This window comes from Heterocephalus glaber, unplaced genomic scaffold (genome assembly GCF_053883595.1).
Source record: "Heterocephalus glaber isolate CG9 unplaced genomic scaffold, H.glaber_assembly_v1.0 deba00001733, whole genome shotgun sequence".
Classification (NCBI taxonomy): domain Eukaryota; kingdom Metazoa; phylum Chordata; class Mammalia; order Rodentia; family Bathyergidae; genus Heterocephalus; species Heterocephalus glaber.
In genome coordinates this window covers 21,025,633-21,037,941 of record NW_028258444.1, presented here as the reverse complement: position 1 = coordinate 21,037,941, position 12,309 = coordinate 21,025,633, and the positions used below count along the sequence as shown (strand labels likewise).

The 12,309-nt window shown below is 52.7% G+C and overlaps 1 protein-coding gene across 5 annotated transcripts; it reads right to left on the bottom strand.

Moving 5' to 3' along the window:
- Positions 1-671: 671 nt before the first annotated feature.
- On the bottom strand, positions 672-12,137 carry Smim41 (small integral membrane protein 41). Of its 5 annotated transcripts, XM_021243024.2 has the most exons (5): positions 10,809-12,137; positions 10,189-10,329; positions 7,278-7,482; positions 5,825-6,035; positions 672-2,224 (listed from the first exon to the last, which is right to left on the bottom strand). In XM_021243024.2, the coding sequence occupies exons 1-4, from the start codon at positions 11,056-11,058 to the stop codon at positions 5,897-5,899; spliced, it is 735 nt and encodes a 244-aa protein (XP_021098683.1). In that variant the 5' UTR covers positions 11,059-12,137; the 3' UTR covers positions 672-2,224; positions 5,825-5,896. The 5 variants fall into 5 exon arrangements, with proteins under 5 accessions (XP_021098683.1, XP_087056101.1, XP_087056102.1 ...); XM_087199975.1 differs by lacking the exon at positions 5,825-6,035; XM_087199976.1 differs by lacking the exon at positions 672-2,224 and having other exon boundaries at positions 5,830-7,482.
- Between the last annotated feature and the right edge of the window lie 172 nt (positions 12,138-12,309).

The window sequence follows — 12,309 nt, the reverse complement described above, 5'->3', positions numbered from 1 at the left end:
TGGAATGGAGTAGGCCCCTAAAGCCAAAATGACCGATGTCTTTACAAGAAGGAAGAAATCTGAAGACAGAGACATCAAATATTGCTGCCACCACCAGAGGTTAGAAAGAGGCAAGGAAGGATTCCCCACCAGGTTTGAGAGGGAGCAAGGCCCTGCTGGCACCTGGATCTGGGACTTCCAGCCTAGAGAACTGTAAGAGAATCAATTCTGCTCTTGTAGTCATTTGTTGCAGCAGCCCTCGGCACCAACGTACCATCTGCTGTATCTATGCTAAATTATGCACAGAGTTCATCACCTAATCCACTTCTCAAGAATGCAAGGAGCAGGCCAGGGATTTAGCTCAGTGGCACTGCACCTGCCTTGCAAGTGCAAGGTCCTCAGTTCAATCCCCGGTACCACCAAAAAAAAAATAAAAAGAATGCAAGCAGCACAAGGGCAGAGACTTCTGGCTGTTATGCTCACTGCTACACCTGCAGGCCTGGAGCAGAGCCTGGCATGTTAGGTGCTTTATAAATAGAGGCGCAGACTGACTGAGTGAACGAATGAAGGAATGAATTGCAGACTGCCCTGACATCCACTGGAGACTTGACATCTGGCTGCTGATCTCCTGCTCCTTCCTGCTCCTAGGAATCTCCCACGAGGACCAGGTGAACCCTCCAACAATATGCCACTTGTCTTAGTTTGTTTTCTTTTACTGGAACTTAATACCACAGACTAAGAATTCATAAAGGATAAAGGTTTGTTTGGCTCACTGTTCTAAAGGCTGAGAAGTCCAACATAAAGCAGCCACTTATGGTAAGGCTGTTCTTGCTGGTGGGGACTCGCTGCAGAGTCCCAAGACAGAACATGGCCAGACAGAATGTCCTACTCAATTCTCTCCACTTCTCAGAAAGCCACAGTCCCACTTGATTAGGGACCCACCATTATGGCCTCATTCAACCCTAATTACCTCCCAAATGTCCCATCTCCAAACGGTATAGTTGCATTAAGTTTCTGCCCACTTAATACTTCTTAATAGGGATTAAATTTCAACATGAGGCCAGCTACTGAGGAGGCTGAGGTAGCAGAATCATCGAAAGTGCAAGCCTAAGGGATGGGGATTTAGCTCAGTGGCGCCGCACCTGCTTCACAAGCACAAGGTCCTGGGTTTTTGATCCCTGGTACCAAAAAAAATATTTGTTGCACCTGCCTAGCAAGTGCAACCCTAGCCTGGGCAACTTAACAAAACCGTCTCAAAAAATAAAAAGGGCTGGGAATGTAAATCAGTGATAGAGAAGTCCTGCATTAGATCTCCAGTACCAAAATAATAATAATAATAATAATAATAATAATAATAATAATAATAACAATAATAATAATAAAGAATAATACATCATGAGTTTTGGTGAGACATTCAAACTACTGCACTGAGAAGGGTGAAATGGCACATGCCTGAATTACAAGTTCAAGCCCAGCATGGGCAACTTAATGAATTAGCAAGACCCTGTCTCAGAATAAAAAAAAATTTTAAGAGGTTGGGGAAGTAACTCAGTGTATGGGCCCTGGATTCAATCTCAGTATTCAAGGAGAAAAAAGACACACAGCACTGCCCTTCAGTGCACTCCCCTCAACCCTTTGGCTTTGGCATCACCTGGAACTGGCCCACCTGAGCTGGCTTTGGGACTGGACCCAAGACCTGGCTATCAGAGGTGCAATGTTTCCCAGAGAAGCTGGAAGCAGTCATGATCCAAGAAGTAAGAATGCTAGTCAAAGACAGAATCCAAAGCCTATCCCCTGGAGCAGCACATGCCCCCTCCCCCGTGCCCCCCTGTAAGGGGCTGAGGAACCCTGTGGAGATCAGGAACAGGGTGGGGTCCTGTGCTGATGCAGAACAGGCTGGGAGAACATCAGGCAGCCCAGGTCTCATCTTGTAGGGTGAGGGTCCATGAGTGAGGGTGGGTGAGCCAGCTGCAAGGTGCAGGCAAACCGAGAAGATGCTTCTCCAACCTCCCCTTCCAAGGGTCTCTGTAGAAGTCAACTGGCTGAGTGTTACCTAGAAACTAACAATCAACTCCCAGAAGGACATTCAACCTCCAAAGCAGCTGCCAGTGGTACGTATCTGCGGAGGAAATGAAGTGAAGTCCAGGGATCCAATGAGATGTAAAGAACATGGATACAGGGGCCGGGGATTTAGCTCAGTGGCTCCACCACCTGCCTCGCAAGCACAGGGTCCCGAGTTTGATTCCTGGTACCAAAAAAAACACAACAGAATGTTTAATTATTTAGAAAAAGGAAAGTCAACTGTTCATTTATTCAACACCTATTTCTTGAGCAACTCCTGAGCCAAGCCAGTGAACAAATCCAGGCATGGGTCCTGTTCTCACGGGGCTTGCATAACTTCAGAAAAAGGACACTGCATGTACAACTAAACACTCAAAGAGAGACTCCAGGGCCATCCCAGGTTGCTATGGGAACACCTTATGACCCTCATTGCAGGGAGTCAGGAAAGCCTTCCCTGAGGAAGGAACCTCTCACACCTGAAGGAGGAACAGCACCCCCACTGGGGTGGGAACACCATTTTCCAAGGCCCAGAGGACATACGATGACAGAGGACATGTGGGATAATGGGAAGAGATGCAGGGGAAGGAGCAGGAATCCAGGAGGGCCACCACTTGGGGACTAAAAGATTTGGGGAGAGCAACAGGTTGACTCCCATGGGGTTGACAGAAATTTTATTTATTTATTTACAAGTTTTTGCTACGTAGTCCAGGCTGGCCTTGAACTCACTGAGTTGCTCAAACTGATAACTCCTCCTCCCTCAACCTCCCACATGCTGGGATCACAGGCGGACCAGCTGCAGTTCCCTTTTCAAAGATCCCCATGAGCACAGTGAAGAATGGGTGGCCCTGAAACACCAAGGGGGACCAAGTGAGAAGTGAGGCCAGTGCAGAGAGGGCACAAAGCTCTCTGAGAGGGAGAGCAGACCATATTTGGTGACAGAACGGCTGTGGAGGAAAGGCAAAGGGAATCAGGGACAGCGTTAGGGAGATAGCCGCACTCACTGGGAGCAAGAACATTCAGGGGAGGGCTGGGGGTTTAGCTCAGTGGCACTGCGCCTGCCTCACAAGTGCAAGGTCCTGAGTTCGATCCTGTACCAAAAAAAAAAAAAGAACCTGCAGGAGAGATGGTTCCTCAGGGAAGAAGGTGCACGTGGAACCAAAGTCAGCATCATGGTCAAGCTGCCCTGGCTGCCTTCCACCCGCCTACATACACACCGCTCTACCCCTCACTCTGTAATCCCTGCCATGCTAACCTCTTTTCCATCCCTCAGACTGGCCAAACTCATCCCCACCAAAGGCCTTTTCACATGCTGTCCCGCTGGCAGGAACACCACGCCCCGCCCTTGTCTGGCCAGATCCTCCTCACTGTTCAGGTCTCAGCTCAAATGTCACCTTCCAAGCGACATATCTGTAGCACAACCACTACCTGCAATTACCTCATGTGTTTTTTTATAGTTTATAGGTCCATCAAATGTCCTTTGGCAGCAGAACATGGCTCTGCCGGCAGGGACTTCACCGTTCTCCAGCACCCTGCTCACAGGACTCTGTAGAGTGCACCCTCAGAAGCTAGGTCAGGCAGGCTGCTGTCTTCACAGCCACAGGCAGAGAGCCATCCCAGTGCCTGAAAGAGCCAGGGTAGGAGGAGGACCCGTGCAGAGCCTCAAGGACCTGGACAGAAATGCTGGAAGGGAGGAAGAGAGGGAAGGCAGGTAGGAGGCAAACCAAGAGGAACAAGCTAGCAGCTGGGGAGCCTGGACTAAACGCAGGCAGGGCTTGAGGCCAGGTGCCCAGACTGAAAAGCACACATCTCATCACGAGTCCCACTGAGTGTGTACTACCATCTCCCACTCCTGACCATGGGAGAGGAGAGGCTGCATGGTGAGTGGCAGTCCTAGGCTTTGGCCCCTGGTGGTGTTCCAGAGCCCATGCCCTCCTGTCCACATCACCTCATAGAAGCCAGGGGAGCACTGCAAGGATGACGGACGGGTCAGTCACAGGAGAAGTGACCAGGAAAGGCTGAGACAAAAATTGAAAAGCTTCCCCAGGATCTGGTGATTGGGCAGAGAGGGCTGGAGGCCAGGCTGGGGAGGACGGAGGGACAAGTTGAGGCTGGGAAGTAGGGTGGTGAGCAGGGAAGTTCTGAGAAGCTTGGCTGTAGGAGAGTAACTGGAGGAGGCTGTGGGGGCAAAATATGGCTATTTTAAGGCAGAAGAAACCCGAGTGTGTTTTGATGCTAGAGCCAGCAGAGGAGCCATTGAAGAAGCCAAATTCAGGGGGATGCTGGCAGGGCAGGCTGGGGCAGGAGGGAGCACAGCCCTCCTCCACTGGCTTCTCTCTTCTCTGGGAAGCAGGAGGTGAGGGTCTGAGCAGGCCTCTGGGGGCAGGATGCTCAGGGTCTGAGCCTGGGGAAAGCTTGAAGGAAGACAGCTGAGGGGACAGAGAGCTGGCTGAAGCCGTGGCCAGGCAGTGGCAAAGGTCCCAGGGGCCTACGTGAGCATTCCTAACACCATCAGTCAGCCTAGAGCACAAGGTCAAAGAGCAGAGTGCTGCATGGCTGAGGCTTTGCAGAAGCAGTTCCACAGGGAACTGAAGCTAGGACACGGGCAAGAGAATGGCCATGGAATCTAAACTGCAGGGGCAGGAAGGGTCTGAGGGGCAGAGTGGAAGCAGAGGCCACATGTCAAGGGACCCTAATGAATACGTCTGCCTTAGCAGACTTCCTGCAAGAACAGGAGTGGCCCTCAAGATCAGCATGTGAAGTAGGGTTCTCAGAGGTGGGAGGCCCTGAGTAGGACACAGCAGACAGGCAGGCAGAGGAGCCATGCCAGTGGGAGGGGAGGAGGCACCTTTGTGTTTGTTCTGGTTTTGGTTTTTATTTCGCCTAGGTGAGACATGTGCATGGTGTGGCACTAGCACAACAGAGTACTATAAAAAATCAATCTACCCCTCTCCCCACAGTGGGCTCTCCAGCCCTGGGAAAGCATGTCACCACTTTCTCCTGTGTGGGGCTCCTTCTCGGAGGCTGAGCTGAGGAGTGGTGGGTGTGTACTCAGGTAGGCTGGACTCTTCCCCACCTTCTCCAAGGTACCCAACTGTGGGCCCCTTCCCAGCATCTCAAAACTTCTGGGGACACTAATACTCCTGGCCAATCTCTCAGTTTCCAGAAACCTCTCTCCCCCAACTCACAAGAGATGGGTCCCTGGCTTCCTCATTCTCCTTGCCAGCCTTGCCTCTGCCCCGCCTTTAAGCAGTGGTCAACTAGGGGTGCACCTGCAGACTGCTGCCCCCCACAACCTAATTCATCATTCCACAGCTTCTATCTCTTGCAACATCATGGCCCAGAACTCCCTCTGCTGAGCTCCAAACTAACTGTCCACCTCACAGCTCCCCTGGGATGTTCCTGTTGTGCCCCAAATTCAACACACCAGAACTGCATTCCTCAGCGCCCCCTCTGCAGCAGCTATGGGTTGGCTTATGGCCATCCAGCATCTGTTTGCCTCAGGACTGAATAGGTATAGGTGTGATAAGGAACTGTACCTGTGAGTTGTACCCTGTAGTTTGGGGTGTCCCCCCAGACCCTCTTTCCTAGTAGATTTGAAATTGAGGGGGCCACAAAGCCAACCTTCCACCCATGCTGAGCCTGAGAACAGTAACACTGAAATGCACTGAGCACTTGCACTCTACATGCATGAATCTCTTTCCAGCCTAATAAAAGATGGACAAGTCAGGTCCTATTATTCCCCAATCTGAAAATGAGGAAAGTATGCCATAGAGAGGTTCAGTACCTTGCTCAGGAACTTTACAGTCAGTTTAAATGTGGTGTCAGAATTCAAATCCAGGTACAGTGGTGCCTCAGTTCATGAACGCTTCTGTTCGCAAACAGTTTGGTTCTCAAACATGTTCAATAAAATTTTGCTTCTGTTCACAAATTCCACATCAGGTGACAAACTCAACTGAGTCATCTTCCCCACACAAACACAAACATGGCCATCTTCCCTAAAATCATAGAACAAATTAAGTTCATGAACTGAGGGAGCACTGAAGTGTGATTCAGTGGCATACTTTACCAACCCCTTCCCAATTTTTTTTTTGAGACAAGGTCTCATTAATTTGCTCAGATGGGGTCTGAACCCAGCCTCCCTCAAGGGTGGGATTGCAAGCATACACCACTAGGCCCAGCTTAGCACCCCTCATTTTTTGTTTTGCTTTGTTTTGTAATCCTTGATTTTGACCATTAGATCATACCACCCAAAGCCGACACAGGGGCAAGCAGAACCAAGCTAAGGAAGGAGAAATAAGAGGCCTGCTCTCTTGATTTGGGCCCTGAATTATGCCAGGCCTGAGGCCAGAACTACCCTTAGACTTTTAAATTACACAGGCCAATAAACTCCCTTCTGTGTAAGCCAAATAGTTTGGGTTTTCTGTAAATTCAGACCACAAAAGTCCTAGCCAGTAATAGATCATCCCAGTGGGAGGCATCACCACCCACTCGGATATTCAGGCCAGAAAACAGGGTGTCCTCCTCCCCCCACCTCTGCTTCCTTCCTCACATCCAACTAGCAACCAGAGCCTGCCGCCCAAGCTTCAGTGACTCCAATTTTGCTGGTTTTTGACAACAGCCTCCTGGCTGCTTCTTTACTTCCAGCTGCTCCCACCTTCAAATGTATCCCCGGCCTGTGAAGATCCAGATCTTACCATACCACTTCACAGCTTAATGCCGCCAGTCACCTTGCTGTCCCTGGGACAGCCTCCAGCTCCAGGCCATGCCAGCCCCACCCACTGCCCAAGTCTCAGCTCCCTCTTCCCACCCTAACCACAAGTTGCCAAAGCACCCTCTGCCCAGGGTGCTCTTGCTCCATCTTATATGGAGAAGGCCCTCTCATCACTCCACCTGTATAGTTAGCCTTTGCCAACCGCTAGCCGTGTTCCCCCGATGCTCTTGGCTCTTTCCACCCGGGCACATTGTATAGCCTATTTTAACTCTAGTCTTGTAAGCCCTACTCTTTACCAGACTGTGGGCTCTTGGAGGACAGAGCTGGTCGTTTGTCTCCTGGGGACCCGTTCCCACAGTATCCACTCACTAGGTCCTCCTGAAAGGGATGAAAATTAAGTGCTCCTAGGAACAGAGTGGGCGGTTCCCTTCTCTGTCTTCTTCTTCTTTGCAGATGGTCAGGTTTGTCACATGCTAATTATAGTACAGACTCATCGGTGGACAAGACTTATCTATTGGATCCTTACCAGGTCATTGCTGCTTCCACTTCTTGGACAGAGAGACTGCGGTTCAAGCAAGTCTGCAATCTGAAGCTCAGGGCACACAAAACCCACTCTCCTCTCAGCACCAGCCTCCAGCTACTCAGAAGGAAGCAGTGCTCTTGCACATACTGGCCACAGAGAGGCAGCAAAGGGCTGGCACGCGTCAATCCACCTCCAGAAAGACTTGGAGCTGAGGAGGAAAAGGTCACAAGAGAGGAAAGGCAAGGGGACAGGGGTCATGGTTGGGGCTGCATTTCAGTATTTGCTAGAAACAGGTCAACCTGGAGGGAAGGGAACAAACCACTAAGAGTCAAGGGGCAGGGCCAGGTGTGGTGATGCACACCCCTGATCCCGGCACTAGGGAGGCTGAGGCAGAAGACTGCTGTGAGTCCAAGGCCAGCCTGAACAACACACTGAGATCCAAAGTGTCAAGAAAGGGCCAGGGATTTAGCTCAGTAGCACCATGCCTGCCTTGCAAGCAGAAGGTCTTGAGTTCCATCCCCAGTACCAAAGGAAAAGACAAACCAACGACAGTGTCAAGGGCTAGAAACAGACTACACACCAGAAATTTGCATTACCAGGATATTTAATAACTAGCCATAGAAAGTGATGGGGCATTTCTGGATTGCTCAGGTACCCTGGGCTTCCAAATGGGTGGCACTGACCAGTAGCCCTCAGCAGGGACATGTCAGTGGCCTCTCACATCTGCACTGCTCGCACCAGGCAGGACGGGGCTGCGCTCATGTCCAGAGACCTGGTGGACAGAGGGCACAGCATCTCTTGCACGGAGCACCCAGTCTATGTGGCCATGTCCTGGAGGACACACAGCAGTCCGTAATCATTCCTAGAGCACAGAGCCCCCAGGCCCCACACCCAGCAGTATTTCAGAGGGTTGAGGGGAGCAGCTCAGAGGCAACAGCTGGGTACAAGGGCCCCAGGATGTCACCACAGTCCAGGTGCTTCCCAGTCCGTCACGTGCAGGGGCAAATGGGTCAAAGGTGGCAGGAGTTCTCCGGAGGGCAGCTGGAGGGGAGTACTCCCGAAGGCAGACCACAGACCACACCAAGGTTCAGGAATCTGTAACAGATGGCCGTCCCCTCCCTTGCTGGAAGGAAGCTGCACTGCTGTGAGGCCTAGGGAGGGGTCAGATAGACCCTGCAGCCTATTCCAGCCCAGGGTGAACTTGGGCTGGAAGAAAGTTATGCCACCATGGACAGCACAGGCAGATGGAGCTCTTCGGGTGCTCAGACCTACACTGGGCCCTCATCTCTCACTCCCTGCCAGTGCCCGAGGGAGTGACAACAGCACTCACGTTACCATTTTCCAAATTCTTTTCCTCCCCACTCAGCCTGATCAAGGTCAGTGTTCCAAAGCAAACATCTCAGTATCTTCCCCCCAGGAACACTGAGGTCCCCAGCACACCCCACACCCATTCCAAACACTATGATGAAGGAAAAGCAAAGGCAGGAAGTTGAGGAAACTCTTTGCCTACCCCGTCATGATCCTCACCCTGTCCTGGGTATGAGCAGACATGATGATGCTGGGGACACAGCCCTTCCCTCCACCATACCCCTAACACCCCAAACACTTGAACCCAAAGACCAACTCCAAGGCCATCACCCCTCAGCTCCACCTGCCTGGACTTTCTCCACAGGTGTTTATTCTAGCAACCCTCAGTCTTTCCCCACTCTTCAGGTTCCACCCAGGAAAGCTGAGTCCAGCCGGCTGGGGAGCTGCTGCTGCCTAGCATCTGGGAGACTGTTCTGGCAGCAGGGGGGTATCTGAAAAAGCCACTGGGGAAGCAGAGAGGAGGAAGCAGTGACAGGAGCTTGGGTTGCAAGTCCCTGACTCAAGCTGTTCATAAAGGTGTGTATTGAAGGGTGGGTCTTTTGGAGAGAGGGCACATTTTTGCATCAGCCTCTCAAACAGTGTGGGAACACAGTGGGAGGGGGGCCAGAGCAGGAGGGGCAACCCAGGGCAGGAATGAGCCCCAGGTCCAGTTCCAGCTCTGCCATTCTCTTAAGCATGCTACTTGCTTCTGTCTGAGTTTCAGAGCTTTTCTCAATTCTCTGAGCTTCCCTCTTTGTAAAATGAAAGGGTTCCCGGGGATCTGGAGCCCCTCTATCCCAGTTGGGGTAGGAGAGGAGAACGCTGGGACAAGGTGAGGGGAAACACGCTAAAGCAGCAGAATGCACGAGGTCAGAAGCTGGAAGAACCTGGGTAAAAGACGTTCTCCCCACCCCACCCAAGGCCCAGCAAGGTAAGGGGGAGGGAATGTCTGTCCCCCTGGCCCTAGCCGGGTGCTGGTGCCAGGCACAGTCACACACTCTTCACAGCCCTGGAGAGCCCTCTCTCCAGGGGTGGGGGTGGTGTCCTCAAGGTCAGAAGTCAATGTAGCAAGGCCACTGCGGCACAGCTGCCCAGGATTAGTGCCAAGTCACGAACTGCTCCACAGGAATCACACGTGGTCGTCAGCTAAGCAGCAGCTTAGCTGCATCTGCCCATGCCCTCCCACTGCCCCTCACCAGCCCTCCTCATGGTACCCAGCAAGACTCTCGCTTCTCAGAGGGAAATGGGCGAGAGGTCAGTCACCCCCAACAAACATCAACACCCACAGAACCTCCCACTAGCTCCTGGCACCTCGGAACAAAGGGGATGCAGAGGGAAAGCCACACATACCGCCCAGGCAAGGTAGCCTTGGCCTGGAGTTGCCTTGTCCTTTGGGCCACCCAGGCCCTTTCTTCCAGATGGTTCCTGTCTTTGACCAGACAGAGGTAAAAAGAGCCAGACACAGCCCCCACAGCTGGGACTCCTCAGCCCCACTTCCTGCAGCAATGTGCTCCTGAGGCACCCCAGCTGCCAGCAATCTTGCCATCCACACACCCCCAACTCATACCACAAAGCTCCTTGCTCTGGGCGACATCTGTTCTCCAGACCTGAGCAGGCCACACTCCCCCCGAAGATGCCTGCAACAGTCTCTCCCCAGCCTCCAGTGCGAAGGGCAGTGCTAGAGCCCAGCAGGGTTGCCCTTTAGTACCTGCAGGGGTGGGGCAGATGCACAGTGGGGAGAGGGATAGGTATGAGAAGAAGGGATCCAAAGCACACTGTGACCCCCCAGACTCCCTCTTTGACCCAACTGCTGTCCCCTTTCCGTTACACCTTAGCTGTCTGTTCCTAGAAAAAGGACCTAAGGGAAGGGGATGTTTAAATGGGAGGGGACTCAATGCTGCCTGAGACAGTCCCCAGGAGGAAGAGCCACATGGGGTAGGAAGCTGCAGCCCCAATCCTCAGACTGGTTGGGGCTAGAGATCAGCCTTGCTGAAGGGCTGGTTCTCCAGGTGACTAGCTGCACCCAGAGGAGCCCTCAATAGGAAGGTGGTCATCGTGCCCCGCCCCAGCCCTACTCTCTCCACCCTGGCCCTCTCACCTGTGCCCCAAACTCTAGCATGGGGGAAAGGCCTCTCTCGCAGGTGTAAGGCATGCAAACCCCAACACGGCCTGGCACCTAGTTGTCACCTCCACTGGTCTCAGCCTCAAGGGATGCACGCCGCTCATAAGCCAGCAGCGCTGTCAGGCCATGGGCTCGGACAAGGAGGTTGCCGCCCAGGAACAGGACCCCGCAGAGCACAAGCAGCGACAGCACGCCCAGCACCACAGCCTGCACCACTGGAGGCCCCTCCAGGGACTCTGGCAGTGCCCCAGACTGGTTGCAGCAGGAGCTCAGCCAAGCAGCTTGGGCCACACTGTCTGCCTGTGAGCTGTTCATGCTCCAGTGCCCCCTGCCCAGATGTGTGCAGGACACCAGATATGCAAGAGCTCCAACTGGCCAGTGGGCGTGTGGCTCAGTAGGGGAGGGACCTTAGAGGCGTGTCTCTGGGCCCCTTGCAAACAGTGTTCAGGCCCCTCCTTTACAGATGGCTCCTCCAGTGTGGACTATGGTCCCTTCTCCCCAGGGAGATCCCCGGACCCAGCCTATTTCTCCTCCCAAGTCTCACATGCTCACCTATGCACAGCCAGCCAACCAAACCCAGGAACCCTGGACACAATTCTCCTTCCTCGGCAAAGGCCAAGAGCCAGCACCTCCCTGAGATCCTCAAATCCCACCCAGACATTGGCTGGGGTGCTGCCACTCCACAGGACACACACAAGGGTCTTCTGTCCTGGACCAAAGTCTGCTAGGTGGCTCAAGGGGCTGCTGGGACACAAGGCAAATGGGAAGCCTTAAGGATCCAAGTTTCCCCTGGAATAGACAGGCAGACCAATGCTTCCTGGAAACCCCAAGGCACGGAGAGAGGGAGGGCAGATCAGTGTAACTCAAGGCCCCTCATGCTCCTTCTGTCCACAGGCCTATTTACCTCTACAGCGATAAGAAGCCACAGACCTTCACACCAGGGTTCTCATCTCTCACCTCAGGGGTATCTCAAAGCCAAAGGGGATGGGATGTTACAGTCCCACTGCCAGCTGTGTGTCCCAGAACCCAGACAGGGTGGGAGAGTAGAGCAGAGTCTGGACACACAAAAGAAAAGCCAGGATGGAAGCAAGACACAAGTACTCAAGTCTCCTGGGAAATCCTTTTTTTTGAGACAGGGTCTTACTATGTCGTTCAAGCTGGCCTTGAACTAAGTAGCCCAGGCTGGCCTCAAACTCATGAGAATCCTCCTGTCTCTGTCTCCCAAGTACTGGGATTATAGGTGTGTGCCACCATGCCTGGCAACGATCTTTGAGTCGTGTGTGTGTGTGTGTGTGTGTGTGTGTGTGTGTGTGTGTTACTGGGGACTGAACACAGGGCCTTTGCACTGAGCTACATTCCCAGCCCTCTTTCCCTATTTATTTATTTATTTACTTACTTACTTATTGTTTTGAGATAGGGTCTCACTAAATTCCCTGGGCTGGGCTTGAACCCGCAATCCTCCTGGGATTGCACTAGGATGATAGGTATGCGCCACCACACCCAGCTGTGTCTTCTTTTTGAAAATAGTCCCTGCTGGGAAACATCTGTATCAGTCAATACCTATGA